Source organism: Salvia splendens, chromosome 5 (genome assembly GCF_004379255.2).
Source record: "Salvia splendens isolate huo1 chromosome 5, SspV2, whole genome shotgun sequence".
NCBI lineage: Eukaryota > Viridiplantae > Streptophyta > Magnoliopsida > Lamiales > Lamiaceae > Salvia > Salvia splendens.
The window spans coordinates 38,840,335-38,857,016 of record NC_056036.1 but is presented as its reverse complement, the minus strand read 5'-3'; the positions used below and the strand labels follow the sequence as shown (position 1 = coordinate 38,857,016).

The window sequence follows — 16,682 nt, the reverse complement described above, 5'->3', positions numbered from 1 at the left end:
GGAACCAAATCGCGAGGGTGTTTTGCGGTTATGGTTACGGTTACGGTTTCGGTTCCGGATCCAAAACCGCCGGTTTCGGTTTCAGTTCCGAACCGGCGGTCTTTCGGCAGTTTTTTACGGTTTCACAGTTCCGAACTGCCGTTTTTTTGCGGTTCCGGCTTGGTTTCACGGTTCCGGTTTGGAACTGTCCGAAACTGGCGGTTCCGGCACATTTTCAGTTCGAAAATTTTAGAATCTGAACCGAACCACAGTTCAAAAATCGACGGTTTCAGTTCGGGTATATTTGTTGGATATTTGACACACAAAATATAGGAGCACTTAACAAGGATGAAATATGGAGGATAAGTATTAATATGCTTCTCACAAAAGGGATTACAAAATACACTCAAACAAAGAGTGCTTCAGCACTTCAAAGCTTTCTTCTCTCTTTCTCACTTTGAGCTACGACTCTTTCTCTATCTCACTCACAATTTTAACTTGATTAATTGTGTACATACTACTACTAAACACCTAATGCCTATTTATAGGCAATCTAAGTCGGTTACACCAAACTAGAGAATTCTAGTATTCTAATTTAATATTCCTAATTCCTATTTTTAGACTATACTAGATAATTCTAATAATTTAATAATACAAGTTGCATGACAACTTTTAATTTTCTAGAATCCTCCGGCCACTTCATCATAATCTCATATTTTTTCTCCACAATGTTCACCAAGCTTCCAATACTTTAATATTCCTTAATTGTGAAGTAATTGAGTTTACTAATTTCAACAATATTCTTACGGTTTCGGTTCGGAACTATAACTGGCGGTTACGGTTTCTGTTTTAAACGTCGGTTCGTGAAACCTTGGGCAAGCCGCAAGTCTATATGCATATCACTTATATAAATGCCTCGTGACGTGGCAATCGCTGCATCATTAGTTTTCAGTTGATGAATTTAGTGTTATTTTTAGCTCGAATAGTTATTAGTAGTACTTATTTAATTTCCACAATTATTCAATTAAATAAATGATCAATGCAGCTCATAAGAACCTTTTCTCTTATTACAAAGAAAAACTCTTAATCAGAAAGTATAATTACTTGCTGTCGGTGGAACGATGGACTAATGAGTCAAAATAGTTATGTTTTGTGGGGCCCAATTTCTTGTTTATGTAATGACAAATCAGACTTTAGGTGTGGGAAAATTTTGTCGGTGTACAATAGAAGAAGGTTTTTGGAAAGACAGAGATTTTTTTTTATTTGCACGTAGTCGATCAAGTAATATAAAAATATAACCGATTGGGTGGATCAGTTTGCAATTGTCGTTGCAATTTGATCAAGGCGCCTCTCTCTCTTTCAAAACTATTTATAACTCCCCAACATTCAACCTACTTTAAACCGTAAGCGGCAAGTACGGGGTCGATCCCATAGAGAAGCTGTTGCGTTGAGTGTGTGTTTAGTGAACAGGGTTTTGGCTGCGGCCACACTTTAAGTTGAGAGTTTTTTTTAAACCACTGGATTAAGCTAGGCAGAATGTAAACTATCTACTTGATCAAGTGACATATCATGCTGGAAACAGTGAACTGATCAGGTAAGGGACAAACTGAAATAAATGACTTAACTACTTAAGCATGCTACGAATCTACGAATTACTTTGCCATTCAACATTATGCAAGTTCAAACATTGGATCTGGGAATTTAAAACTGAAACTGAGATAGAACAGTCAACGAGATTTCCGAAAACAAATAACCTTGATTCTAAACAGTATTCAGAACAGAACTTGGAAAGTGCAGATTACAAAACAAGAACGATTTTTCAACTATGTAACAAACACAAAATTTAACTAAGTGACTAGATCTGAAATGTAAGAAAGCGATAAATCCAAAAGGTCATCGGTCGGAAACTGAAACTGCGCCAAACAGATCTGAGTTTCTCTATCATGCTCCCTTCTGTCGCACTCCTTCTTAGACCATCCGCAGCGGTGAGCAGCATGCTCACCGCCGTCCTTGCCGCTGGCAAGGACAGAGCTCGTCCGCTGATGCGCCCTGCCGCTGGCAGGGTGGTGCTCTTAGCTAAGAGCACGTCCGTGCCAGCGGCAAGAGCACGAGGTGGCGACGTGGCAGCTTCTGATTGGCCCGTTGATTTATTATTTTTTATTATTATTTTTTTAATAAAATCGAAAAAATCTGAAAAATTCAAAATTAATAAAAAAAATATTTTCTCACTTCCTTATAATATATATCCATTTTTTCCACACTTTTAATTTATTTTTTTTTCATTATTTTTACCCCAAAATTCATACTTTCATCTATAAATACTCTCATTTCAAACACAAAAAATGACACTATACTAAACAACTCTCTAAATCTCAATTTTTATGAGTTTAATTATGTAATTTTTAATTTTTAGGAGTTTAATTATGTAATTTTTAATTTTTAGGATTTTAATTATGTAATTTTTAATTTTTAGGATTTTAATTATGTAATTTTTAATTTTATTTGTAATTTGTAATATTTATTGTGGTTTTTAAATGAATTTTAATATTATGGAAATGTTTTTGTTTAATTGAATTTTATATTAATTGTGCTCGTCCTTGCGGAAGAGCACAGTTGTGGGTATTGTGCTCTTGCCAGAGAGCAGGCATGAATAGTACCGCCCGGGCCCACAACCGTGCCGCTGGCAAGAGCACGGTTGTGGATGCTCTTACTCTCTAGCTAACCATTGCTAACTCTCTAAACGAAACTGGAACATAACTCCTAAAATGTAAAGGAAAGAAAACTAAAAAAAGCGGAACTAAAAAGAAGATAAAAGGAATGAAGAACCTCTTTTATAGCGATGCGTCCTCTATTTATAGACTCTTCATAACAACTTCCAGCTGTGATAACAACTTTGGCAGAGAATCTTAGTCCTTGCTGGAATTGCGCGTCTTATCCGTCGAGTCAGCTTATACGTGTCCCCTTTCTGTTTCGCAGTGGTCCTTGATAACCGATTGAGGATCGCTTTCCAGCGCATCGGCTATACGTGTCCTCTTCTGCAATGTAGTGGTCCCCGGCTAACTGCTTGCACATCACCTTGATCAACTCACACTGTTTTGGGCATTTTTCGCCTTCTATGCCAACATGATCAGTTTGGCCTTGTTGTCCTTGATTAAACGGCATTCCTACACAATTAACACTCGATTTCCGCGTAAAACTGATCAAGTGGCCTACATTTTACCCTCTAAACCGATGCATGAAATAGGCCTTATCAGTTTTCTTCCGCCACCTTTGAATTAATCATTTAAAATTTATAATTCATTGCTTGTTACTTAGTTCGATCACATAGGTTAGGTAAAAATTGTAGTGGAATGTAAGCAAAGCATCAATTTCATTTTTCTACACTCCACCTTAAAATAACAATAGTTCACCTACAATGTTTCACCATATAACGTTTAATAAATGTTGACATGTCACCTTCCATAAAAGCCACTACCGAAATTTGTTTTGGCAAATTGATTTTTAAGTCATTTTTTGCAAATTAAAACATGTTAATTGCGTAATAAACAAAGTTATCAGCCTAAATTCCTTTCATTTATTACATAAACTCCCATAAATTTCATCCACTTATTGCAATATTATCAATCTAAATGAGTCATTTGGTGGTATAGTTCATTTTTTTATCCATAGCTCACATGAAAGGAAATGGAGATCACAATCTAGTTAGGTAGTTTTAGAAGAAGTTACTGTATTATGTTTAGCAGTAACATTAATGAATTATTTTATTGACATGGTGAGAATTAGACAGATTGTAGCTTTCATAAAAAAAATTCCAAAATTATTCGGTGCAATAATTATATTAATAATAAATTTTGACATACAAAAACACAGCAACTTCACACAGAGCAAAGGCAAACCACTACAGCAGCAGAGAGAGAGCCACATGCCCATTTCCACACCTCTTTACTTTACGTCGCCTACATTTTCTCTTTTACTAAATCCTTGATCTTACATTACCCAATCCATGATCAATTGATTTCGAAGATCCAAACCCTAGTTATCTTAGCTCTTAATTTGCTGAAGATTTTGGTTTTGAGAGGAAAAAAAAGTGTGTGAGCATGTACGGCAGGGATCCATGGGGAGGGCCTCTGGAGATAGCGGCGGATTCCGCCACCGACGACGACCGCAGCCGGAACTTGCAGGATTACGACAGGGCGGCGCTGTCGCGGCCGCTCGACGAGACGCAGCAGAGCTGGCTGCTGGGCCCCGGCGAGCAGAAGAAGAAGAAGTATGTGGATCTCGGCTGCATTATCGTTAGTAGGAAGATCTTCGTGTGGACTGTGGGGACCATTTTAGCAGCTGGATTACTGTCTGGATTCATCACCTTGATCGTTAAGACGGTGCCGCGCCATCACCACAAACCGCCGCCGCCGGATAATTACACGCTCGCGCTCAACAAGGCACTCATGTTCTTCAATGCTCAGCGTTGTGAGTATACCTATTTATCTTAATTGCTGGTTTAATTTAGTGTTTATATTTCTGGATCCGATGAATTTATTTGATGGGAATTGGGGGTGATTTCTCTGATGCATTTGATATATTTAGAGATGGATGGGTAGATTCGACGGTTTCTTTTCTTTTTTAAACTTCGAATTAGTCAATTAATGTGATTTGATTTGTGAAGGTTATTATTATATTGTAGTTTTCATCTATTGGATTGTGATGGATGAATTGGAGAATTGTTTATAATTTGACCTTTAAGATGAAAGAAGGCTCTATCTTGATACTATTATGCAGCTTTGGCAATAGAAAATTGATAAAATGAAAGCTTATACAGTTGAATCTCTGATTTTTAGTTTATTATGTGTAGTACTCCTATATGATTGATCAACTTATGCACAGTCTAATTCTTGATACCCCTATACAGCTGGAAAACTACCAAAGCACAATAACGTATCGTGGAGGGGCAACTCTTGTGTGAATGACGGCAAGTCTGATTCTTCAACTTTGTTTAAAGATCTGTCTGGTGGTTATTATGATGCCGGGGATGCAATTAAGTTCAACTTCCCGCAAGCTTTTGCCATGACAATGCTGAGTTGGAGTGTGATCGAGTACAAGGGAAAATTCGAAGCAGCTGGAGAGCTTAACCATGTCAAAGATATAATCAAGTGGGGAACTGATTATTTTCTCAAGACTTTTAATCACACTGCGGATACTATAGACAGAATCGTGTCACAGGTATAACTCTGGCTATAGAAAACTTATACCATGGAACTTCACTTGTATAGTTGTACCATGTTAGGAATTTTTATTGCCTCTCTTTAGCTATGTGTGGAAAGGGACACAAGTTATTCTTTGGCTTGGATATTGCCTCTCTTCGATAGATTTGTTTATTTCACCAGAGACATTGATTTTGCCTGGGATTAAGAAAAGTATTGAGCGTCTATAGTTTCTTATTTTCAGGTTGGACAGGGGGATACAACAGGAGGGACGGAGAATGATCACTATTGTTGGATGCGGCCAGAGGACATTGATTATGAGAGACCTGTTATTGAATGTCACAGTTGCTCAGATCTGGCTGCAGAGATGGCTGCTTCTTTGGCTTCTGCATCTATAGTTTTCAAGGACAACAAGGCATACTCGCAGAAGCTTGTCCATGGCGCCAAGACTCTTTTTAAGTTTTCCAGGGATCAGCGTGGTAGATATAGTAATGGTAACGAGGCAGAAATGTTCTATAACTCTACAGGTTACTATGATGAGTATGTGTGGGGTGCTGCTTGGCTGTACTATGCCACGGGTAACAATTCGTATCTTCAGCTTGCTACAACTCCTGGTATTGCCAAGCATGCTGGTGCGTTTTGGGGAGGCCCCTACTATGGTGTGCTTAATTGGGACAACAAACTTGCCGGTGCCCAAGTAAGCAATATAAGTGTTTTCTTGTTTTCTCTGACTTGGGATTTGGTTACAACTTCAGTTTATTGTTTCCTAGTTTATCACTATAACTCAGACTGATTGATCCAAAAAAGCACTTCTAGAATGCCAAATTCACTTTTCATTTCTTCTAGTTTTTCTCTCTCTTTCTTTTGGGTTTATATTTTGAGGTTTTGATTTGCAAAAATAATCTGATCAACCATCATCATGGGAAAGTATTGTAACTATTCTGCAATGCTTGCTGCCTGGTTCTACTTGTTGTGCATGGGATTCTTACTAATCAATGCACAACCATCTTTTGATTTCCTCGCAGGTGCTTCTCAGTCGTCTAAGGTTATTCCTCAGCCCTGGCTATCCATATGAAGAGATCTTGAAAACATTCCACAACCAGACCAGCATATTCATGTGCTCGTTCCTGCCATATTACACGTCATTTAACAGAACAAGAGGTAATGATCTATTTTGCTATAAAGCATCTTGTGCAAATTACATGGTTTATCCCTGTTGGATGTTTTAGTTATTGTTCTGATGATCATAAACAGGTGGCCTGATCCAGTTGAATCACGGAAACCCTCAGCCTCTTCAATACGCAGTTAATGCAGCTTTCCTCACTACATTGTTCAGTGACTACATGGAAGCTGCCGATACGCCTGGCTGGTATTGTGGACCTCGTTTCTTCTCAACAAAAGTCCTCCGTGAATTTGCAGAAACCCAGGTATGGTACACTTCATATATATATGATGAATGTTGTTTCGACTAAAATATTGGTGATTGTTTGACAACCAGTATATATCTCTGCTTCCAGATAAATTACATCCTTGGTAAGAATCCCAGAAAGATGAGCTATGTTGTGGGCTTCGGCAATCACTACCCAAAGCATGTGCACCACAGAGGCGCTTCCATTCCGAAGAACAAGGTCAAGTATAACTGCAAGGGGGGATGGAAATGGAGGGACAGTAAGAAGCCGAACCCTAATGTTCTTGTTGGAGCTATGGTTGCTGGTCCTGACAAACACGACGGTTTCCGTGATGTTCGCTCAAACTACAATTACACAGAGCCAACACTTGCAGGCAATGCCGGCTTAGTTGCAGCCCTTGTTGCTCTATCTGGAGAGAAATCTGTGGGGATCGATAAGAATACGATTTTCTCAGCTGTGCCGCCCATGTTTCCAACGCCGCCACCACCACCAGCTCCGTGGAAGCCATAGATCCTACTTCCACAATTTCTTTCTGCTGTGTGACTGGACGAAACAGATCATTGGTGTTTATGCTAATTTTGGGAAGATCTTCAGATTAAAAGGAACAAGTAGCTCAAGATGAGAGTTGGAAGATAGCTGAGAGTTGTGCTGGTTCTTGTGAAAACGGTTCAAATCTGGAAAGAGGAATCCTTGACAACTCAATTTTACTTGGAAATTGTGATAGAGTGTGTATGTATATGTATGTATGAACACCAACATATATTCTTTGAACAGTAGAGTTTGAACATGAACATGTTATAGTAATCTACAGCATATACAATATTAGTATTAATTATTATAAAATTAATACTATAAAAAAATATATTTCATTATTTTTGTCAATTTATATTTTTTAAAACAAAATAAAATAAGACCCCTAATTATTAAAGTACTCGTAAATAGAGGTGGCAACTGGCAACAAGCCAACAATCATTATTTTATCTTTTATCGTTCTCTCTCGGTTAATAGAGTCATTTTTTTTATCTTGAAAAGTTTCAAGTTAATTGAATTATTTTTATTTTTAATAAAAATAATCCTCATTTTTACTTTATTCTCTCTTCATCTATCTTATTTTATTCTCTCTTGCTTTTTTTCCCCTTTATTTGACACACTAATCTTAAATTCGAAAACGAGTAACAATTATCCTTTATTTGACACACTAATCTTAAATTCGAAAACGAGTAACAATTATCCAATAGAAAATGAGAAATTAGAATAGGATATCACATCAGCACACGTGCACGGGTAAGAAGGGATTTTTGGATGACTCAGTAAATATTTCTTTTGTGTCGGAATCGTTTTTCATTGCCGTCAAATGAATTCAAACAATTTATCAAATCAAACGTTACGGATCAAATCATCAATCATCATACTCATATAGTATTACAAGAGTCCATAAATGAATTGATCAAGTTCACGCGATCCACATTCATAATCCTTTCCCACATCATGTAATAATCAGTCTGTCCAAACCAATCGTAGTTACCGACAAGTTAGAATGGCAGCCGCTAAGGAGCCGGTGTGCGTCACCGGAGCTAACGGCTTCATCGGTTCATGGGTGGTCAAAACCCTTCTCGAACACGGCTACACCACCATCCACCTCTCCATCTTCCCCGCCTCCGACCCTTCCCACCTCTTCTCCCTCCCGGGCGCCGCCGCCGCCACTCTCCTCATCCACGAGGTCGACCTCCTCGACTCCGCCGCAGTCGAGAAGGCCGTGGAGGGCTGCGCGGGAGGCGGGGTCTTCCACGTGGCGTCGCCCTGCTCGCTGGAGGACCCCGTGGACCCGCAGTCGGAGCTGCTCGACCCCGCCGTCAAGGGCACCCTCAACGTCCTCGCCGCCGCCAACAAGTTCGGGGTGCGGCGCGTGGTCCTCACCTCCTCCATCTCCGCCATGGTTCCTAACCCGGCGTGGCCCACCGCCACCGTCGTTGATGAGTCTTGCTGGACTCATCTTGACTATTGCCGCCAACGCCAGGTCTCTCAATTTTGCATTTACAATATCATGTTCAAAGTGTTATGATTAATTGAGATCACCCTTGATTTTGGGGCCACTTTCATACTCATCGGAGTTCTTCAAGTTTGATTTAGTGTTAAATTTTGTTTATATATTCAACTGGTTTCTTGAATAAAAAAAATTACTAATGCATTTTAACAGCAGTTCACTGAAGTCATGTTTGGGAATGTATTGCTTTTTATTTTTGTGTGGCAAACTTTTGAACAAAGAGGAGTTTAAATGTAATGGGTAAAGTTTGGGTTTTGAGATAAAAGAAGTGCCTGAAAGCTTCTTTTTCCTAACTATAGTCATATTTATGGAGAATTCTTTACTTTACTTTACTTTGCTTTGACTTTACTTTAAAGATGAGAGATTGCTAGATGTATGTGGCAGTCGTACTCATGGGAGTGGGGCTTGTACAAGTATGTGAGTGACCATTTCACTTTCGTCTTCAGAAAACGTAGATGTTGACACCGGGAATGCCTCAGTTACCTGGTTTCCAGCTAAAACATGATACAAGTGGGGTATATGTTCTTTGTATAACATGGAGTTAGTTAACAGTGATAGGTATGGTATGGGAAAAGTAGTTTGAGTAATGATAAAGCAGGACTAGTCTATACGTATAGTGGTCCTCAGCCAGTTCGTAAAGAAGTGCTGCTGAGTCAGTGGCTTGAAAGATTATCGATGCTGCCAAACGAACCATAATATCCTAGCGCTCGTCTTTCATAGGATGAGAAACTGTGATTGTGACGCAAACCTGTAAACTCGTGGGTCATTTAACGTAACAGTTAAAGAAGATAAATGGAATTTTTTCCTGAGCAAAGATGTTAGTATTACAAGATACAAGTGCAAATAAACAAGTAAATGATGAACTAGAGCCTAATATAACTGATTTAAGCTGCATATTACTTTTTATGTGCAATACTTAAAAAATCTAGTTGTGAAATTTGAGTTGTAATACAAAATGCTCTATTGTGGATTTGACAGAAATGGTATCCGGTATCAAAAACTCTGGCCGAGAAAGCTGCATGGGATTTTGCAAGGGAAAATGGTGTGGATGTTGTAGCAATAAATCCCGCTACATGTCTTGGCCAACTTTTGCAACCTGGATTGAATGCTAGCTGTGCAGTCTTGCTGCAGCTACTGCAGGGGTCGAAAGATTCGCACGAGTATCACTGGTTGGGCGCTGTGCAGGTCAAAGATGTAGCTAAGGCACAATTATTGCTGTTTGAAACTCCTAAGGCTTCGGGTAGATACCTTTGCACCAACGGCATTTATCAATTTGGTGATTTTGCAGAGAAAGTTGCAAGCCTCTTTCCTGAATTTCCAGTTCACAGGTCTGTAAACTCATTCCTTTAAACCATAGTTAAGCAATCTAACGTGATCACGTTATTAGGAAAGTTTGTTACAAGAAAAGTGATTAAAAGTAGTGCTCTTTCAGAAGTGATGGCAGCCGTGGATGCTTAGCCAGATTTGAGTATCAGTTAAAATGAATAATTATTTGCTGCCTATATGAAAAAGTGTTGAAAAACAAGTAGTCTATATTCAACTGTCTCAACTTCTTAAAATTTCATTTGATCTTTTAGATGCGCGTATTTAGTTCTGGAAGGCAGGAGATTAGAAGAAATGCTTCTGATCTTGGTTGTGTTAGCCACGGTCATCTGAAAAGTAGAAATGAATAGAAGATTAACTGAGTCGATGATCTCAGTTTTTGATCATGTTAATGATATCGATGAGTTACGAAAGCCAGGGCATTCAAAACTAATGTTATTTCGAAAAACGTTTATCAGTAGGTCACATTCTTTTTCTGTGGACCAGTTTCAAAATATATATGCCTTTCCAGCCCATTGGGACAGGTTCTATCTTCTTCCTTTTTTTCAATTTCACAGGAAATAATTAAATTTCCAATATCTGAACTGAATTGCTAGAACTCATTCTACTGATCAATTTATCATAAGCAACTTCAATCTAGCTAAGAATAAGAGCCTCTAATGTAGACTACTATAAGAAACCAATGAACTCTTTACTTTAAAAAAAGATTCTTGAATCTGTATTTCGATCTCAAAAAGTTTGAGAACTTTATCGAATTATGCAGCCCGAAAGAATCCTTTCCTGGCCTTTTAGTTACTTTTCAAAATTTACAAATATCATCTGTGTTTGGTTTTGAATTATTGCTATTCTTGTAATGATATGGTGATCAATCAAGGTCTCTAATAATGTAGTAACATAAAGGTGTTCACTATATGCTTTTTTCGATGATTTTCCTCTTTCCCGAGACGCGTTTTATTTTGGGCTCAGTCACAAGAGGAAAAGACATAGCAACCATCATTTGTATGTCTCAATTGAGATCAAGATAGGAAGGGGCCAGAAGGGGTAGGGATCTTATCATGTTGGGAAGCTCAATATAGTCCTTGCACTATTATTTGATTTCTGTCACTGTTTCACATTTTAAATATGGTGGTATCTTTTTTTGGTTGTTGTTTTGTTTAATTAATTGATTCTTTTAATGCATAAATGTGCAGATTTACAGGCGAAACGCAACCGGGGCTGGCTGCTTGCAAGGACGCTGCGAAGAAATTGATCGATTTAGGATTAAATTTTAGTCCAGTTGAAGATGCTGTGAGGGAGACAGTGCTGAGTCTTAAAGCAAAAGGTTTGCTGGGGCAGGAAAAGCCATCATCTTGAGTCATTGTTGAAGTTAGTGAAAGTTGAGCACCTTTTCATTGTTTATTTGGTGTGCTTATGAACCACAATAAATCAATTTTCTTTATCAAGGAGAATATTACTAGACTTTATCTCCATTATATTTATGTCTCCCTTATTGTATAGATCCAAAACTGTTGCAAACTTGATCCAATTCACACTTTAATCTTTTATTAATGAATGACTAGCACAAAGAATGTATGGCTGAGTTAGATGCAAAAAAAAAAAAAAGCATTTCAATAGTAATATTTTGGCTGTGGTGATGTCACCCCTAACCAGGCAAGGTTAGGTAAAATATGAATGTGGTCTGAAATCTATGAGCCTGGCTTGTAGTTGATGCTTAAAAACAAATGGGGAGAGATTGTTAAAAATGATTAAGAAGGGAAGATGAAGCACATGGACTGCTGTTGGCTTTTATTAGTGCAGTTTTAATCATGGAGCTGCCTCTGGCATTCCATGTGCTTCTATCTTCTCGCCCCACTTCACATTATTTTTCACTAACTTATGTCCTAACACCAATCCCTCTCTCTCTAAATACATGTATATATATAATCAATCTTGTTGCCCACATATCATTCTCAACTCCCCCGGAAACATCGGAAAATGCATAGTAGCAGCAGTCCTTCCACTTGCAGCAGATCCTGGTAATTAATTAAGCATCTTCTGCTTCTTTAATGCTTGAATTTAATTAATTGTGATTGAGTTGGTTGGTGTGGTGCAAAGGTCTATAAGTGAGGACTCGCTGCGGAGGTACGTGTTCCACGCGAGCGAGAACTGCATACAAGAGCTGCTCTCGGCCTCTGACTCGGTGAGCGACGGGTGGGAGGTGGTGGGAGTGGATGGCAACGGGGTCGAGATCTCCAAGCGCAGATCGGGATCGCTCCACACCTTCCGCAGCCGCTGGGTGATCCACTCGGTCTCGCCCCAGCAGTTCATCACGGTCGCTAATGCAATCGATGCTGCCAAGGTGTGAATCATTCCTACCTCCATTCCATTCCTCAGTTCCGTTGCATGACTGATTAATTAATGTTTCGATTTTTGGCAGGAGTGGGATGGGGATTTAGTGCAAGGGAAGTACATTAAAGACCTTGAAGAAAACCTGAGCATTGTATGGTTGAGGTATGGAGAGAGATCGAAGCCGTTGTTTAGAAACCGAGAGTTCATAGTGTACGAGCGACGCGAAACCATGGACGATGGCACTTTGGTAAATTTCAAAATCATTAGTAATTAAAGTGGTAGTTACATGGAAAAAGGAAATTAATTCGGAAATTGAGTTGGAATTGGAATTGGAATTGGAATTGGAATTGCAGGTTGTCGCAGTGGCGTCTCTACCTAAGGAGATAGCAGCTGGATTACAACCAAAGCAAAACAACTCCATAAGAGGGCTGTTGCTGCAGTCTGGATGGGTTGTTGAGAAGCTACAAAATGATTCTTGCATTGTCACTTACATAGCTCAAGTGAGCCTCTCTTTTTATTTATTTATTTATTTTCAACACTTGAATAATGTTACAAATTATATGAAAATTAAAGCTCAAATTTGTTGTTTTGCATACATTAATATATGGGTTTGGTTTGGTGTGATGTGCAGTTGGATCCTGCAGGGTGGCTGCCGAAATGCTTTGTGAATCGATTAAATACAAAATTGGTAATGATAATTGAAAACCTTAAAAAGCAGGTGGTGGCATGTCCCACAAGAGGGAGAGGGCCTACATGATTATTACTTTATGTAAACCAATCCAAATACAGAGATTAAACTTTAATTATCATACACTCAGATATTGATGAATCCAAGTTATGATTAACCTACTGTATTCATCATTATCTCCATTACTCATTGTTATTATTCTTTATCTTGGATTTTTGCTTAGCTAGTACTACTATTAGTATAACTATCGGATATTCTAACTCCAAAATGATGCGATGACAAACTATTTAGCCACCCTAATAAATATGACTACACATATACATGCTTGTCAATTATTGTCTTTAAATTGAATTATGACAAATTGAAATAATAATCATATACTCCCTCCGTCCGCGGATAGGACTCCCGTTTTTTCATTTTAGTCCGTCCGTAAATAGGAGTCCCGGTTCACTTTTACCATAAATGATAATAGTGTTCCACCTTCCATTAACTCATTACACTCACATTTCATTTAAAACTAATATATACAAGTGGAACTCTTATTCCACTAACTCTTTTCCACTCACTTTTCTTAATATTTCTTAAAACTCGTGCCGCCTATAAATGAGACTCCTAATAGCGGACGGAGGGAGTAGTATGTTCAAATAAGTTGTCAAGATGGTAAACTATGACCTCCAAAAAAAACAAATACACTGTTTTATATACATTGCATAAAATTAATCAACGATAATCTAAGGTCATAAATTCAAATTGTAAAAATGTTCTAACGCAAATAAAAGTGAATTACAAATATCAAGTAATTTAAATATCATTTCCTATAATCAGAAGTAATTTTAAATGTACCATGTATATATGAATTACTTTCGCAGGTATCTCAATGGTAATTTAAAATGTTAGATGAAATTAGACATTACTTGTCTAGCGACAATGAACATATGATGTGTAATACGCAGAAGTGTTAGTGTATTTAATTTTTGCCCCATCGTTTAATGCGTTTACTCGTTTTATACCACCATTTAACGCGTTTACTCGATTTTGTCCAATCGTTTAAGACGTTTACTCGATTTTGTACCATAAAAAATTAAATTTAAAAGAAGTTTCATACTCCTTCCATTTTTTAAAAATAACAACTATTTTCATTTTTGATCGTTGCTTAAAAATAGAAACTTTAAAATCTTTCTATTTTAGGAGATGAACCCCACAATCCACCAACGCTACTTTCGCAACTTTTTCTCGTCATCTCTCTTACTTTACTCATTTTTCTTTTCTTCTCTCTTACTTTACCAATTTTTCTCACTTACTTTACCAATTGTGTATTAAAATCCGTGTCGTTTTAAATATTTTTATTTTTTTAATAAGGGAGTAAAAAAAGTGTCGTGTCGAATAAATTATTGACATTCTAGAGTTTTGATAACATTTATTTATTATTTTGGTGAAGAGTTTTGATAGTAACATTTATTAGTCTCTTGTAAGTTGTAACTGAGCTTTTTCCTTTACATCATAAATTTTGCTTTAAAATATAATGCATTAACTAATGATGAGAAAGCCGTGTAAACATCCTAAACGATGGGACATAAACGAATAATTGTCTCAAACAATGACATAAAATCTAGTAAGCATACACTTTTACAAATTACACGCCGGCAAGGCAATGCGCTGTCCGCCGCTGCGCTCTTGCCGCTGGCACGGCGCCGTCGAGCACGTCTCTGCCGCTGAGCAGGCTGATGTAGCGCGATAGGATTGGCCAACGGCATAGCCGTTGGCATTTTCAATATTTTTTAATTCGAATTTAATTTAAAAAATCGTTTTTAATAAAAAAATATTTTTTCACTTCTCAATAAATTATATCCGTTTTCTCCCCACTTTTAATTTATTTTTCAATTTTTCCCCCAAAATTCACATTTTGATCTATAAATACCCTCATTTCCACACAAAAAATTTCCAACCACACTACACAATTCTCATCTAAATTCTCTCATTTAAATTCTCTCATCAATTCTCTCATCAATTCTCAATCTTTCACTCTTACAAAAAAAATGTCCGGCTCCGGCGATCACCCCTCGACTCCCGCGGTTGGAACCACGAATGGTTCGGCTCACAACTATTCCCTAGTCCGGAAACGCAATTCTCGACCCCTCCTCAAACCCAAGGTTCTCAAATTTCGGGTGGCTACCGGCCTTACCTGGTGGACGACCAAGATGCCCCCGATGGGTGATACGGGTGGGCACCGGAACCCGGATCGGGAGGGAGCGGCGACACTCAAACTCCTCCTACTCCTACTCCTCGTGGTGTTCGTGTTCAGGGTCGTGGCGGTGACAGTCATCACGTCCGCACCCCGTACACTCCGGCGGAGATGGATCAGTTATTCAAAGCCTATTTGATTATCTCCGAAGATCCGGAGGTTGGCACGAAACAAAGCGGGGATAGATTTTGGTTGCGCGTCTCTTGTCGGTACAATAAAAACCGACCGATGGAACCATCGAGCGCAATGAGAGTATGGTGCACAATGCCATCTTCAGAGCTAACGAAGAAATCTAAAAGTTCCAGGGATATTACCTCCAGGAAGAACGGTCGGCGGGGAGTAGCAGGAGCGAGCTCGACATCATCAGTGCCACCTTGACGACCTACCAATCCCAACATTACAAACCATTCAAGTGCCTCAGCGCTTGGCAGAAGGTGCGTGTGCTTCCGAAGTATAAGGGAGGCATATCATCCTCCTCCAGTTCCTCCAGCAAACGGTCGAGGTCGGTATCCCTATCCTACGCCGGCGAGGATGAGGTGGCTAGCCAGCTTTCCGGAGCTAACGTGGGTAGCCCCGACGCCGGCCCGAGCAGTTCCCAAAGCCGGCCGCAAGGAAGGAAAAAGGCGACAGCCAACTGTCGTCGCGCCGCTCCTACTCCCGCTCCCTTTGTGCCACCTCAACCCCCCACCAACTCGTTGTGGACCCTCTTGGTTCAACTCAATATGGCCGAGACGTCTCACATGTCTCCCGAGCAACTTGAAGCGCATCGGGCAATGATACGAGGTCTCCGACAAATATTGGGGATAGGGCCGGAGAACTAGTCTTCCACGGGGGTATTTTTTAGCCTTTAATTATGTAATTTTTAATTTGTAGGATTTTAATTATGTATTTTTTATTTTTTAGGATTTTAATTATATAATTTTTATTTTTTAGGATTTTAAGTTTGTAATTTTTATTTTTTAGGATTTAATTATGTAATTTTTATAGGGGAGCACTATGGTGCCACCATAGATAGAGTAACATCATACTACCAATATAGTCCATTAGATCTGGAAATCCAACGCTCAAGATTAAATCATGCGAACATAGTAGATGTTGTTGTCTAGTGTATTAAGAATTGTTGTCGGGGCTAATTTAGTCATTTTGAAAATTTTGAAGTTGAATCAAATACGGAACACCCCCCAAAAAAAAAAAATTTGGGAGGGGGGGTTAATCTACATCGACTCCATCTCTCTCTCCCCAATCCTCCTCTTCTCTTAAAACCCTAAATCTTTCTCAACTCTTTCTCTCTCCCCCCAATCCTTTTCTATACCGTGCGTCGGCAATTCAAACCGCCGCTCCCTCGTGCAACAACTTAAATCGGGATTTTGAATCGCCTCTATACCACGATTTCAGTCCACCTCTACGCGCGTTTTAATTTTTCGGTGACAAGGTAATTTGATCGGAACTGTTTGCAATTTGATCGAACTCC

The 16,682-nt window shown here is 38.8% G+C and overlaps 3 protein-coding genes across 3 annotated transcripts; all 3 read left to right on the top strand.

The window, feature by feature from the left end:
- The first annotated feature begins 3,843 nt into the window (after nt 1-3,843).
- On the top strand, nt 3,844-7,390 carry LOC121805846 (endoglucanase 25-like). The gene is made up of 6 exons (XM_042205862.1): nt 3,844-4,446; nt 4,886-5,196; nt 5,422-5,874; nt 6,203-6,338; nt 6,432-6,604; nt 6,695-7,390. Exons 1-6 carry the CDS (start codon nt 4,077-4,079, stop codon nt 7,094-7,096), a joined length of 1,845 nt encoding a protein of 614 aa, XP_042061796.1. The 5' UTR covers nt 3,844-4,076; the 3' UTR covers nt 7,097-7,390.
- A 511-nt stretch (nt 7,391-7,901) lies between these two features.
- Nucleotides 7,902-11,501, top strand: LOC121805892 (cinnamoyl-CoA reductase 1-like). Its single transcript, XM_042205925.1, has 3 exons — nt 7,902-8,603; nt 9,609-9,958; nt 11,144-11,501. Exons 1-3 carry the CDS (start codon nt 8,124-8,126, stop codon nt 11,304-11,306), a joined length of 993 nt encoding a protein of 330 aa, XP_042061859.1. The 5' UTR covers nt 7,902-8,123; the 3' UTR covers nt 11,307-11,501.
- Nucleotides 11,502-11,645: 144 nt separating this feature from the next.
- On the top strand, nt 11,646-13,174 carry LOC121805893 (START domain-containing protein 10-like). The gene is made up of 5 exons (XM_042205926.1): nt 11,646-11,968; nt 12,048-12,291; nt 12,370-12,528; nt 12,635-12,781; nt 12,913-13,174. The coding sequence occupies exons 1-5, from the start codon at nt 11,928-11,930 to the stop codon at nt 13,036-13,038; spliced, it is 717 nt and encodes a 238-aa protein (XP_042061860.1). The 5' UTR covers nt 11,646-11,927; the 3' UTR covers nt 13,039-13,174.
- Nucleotides 13,175-16,682: the final 3,508 nt, after the last annotated feature.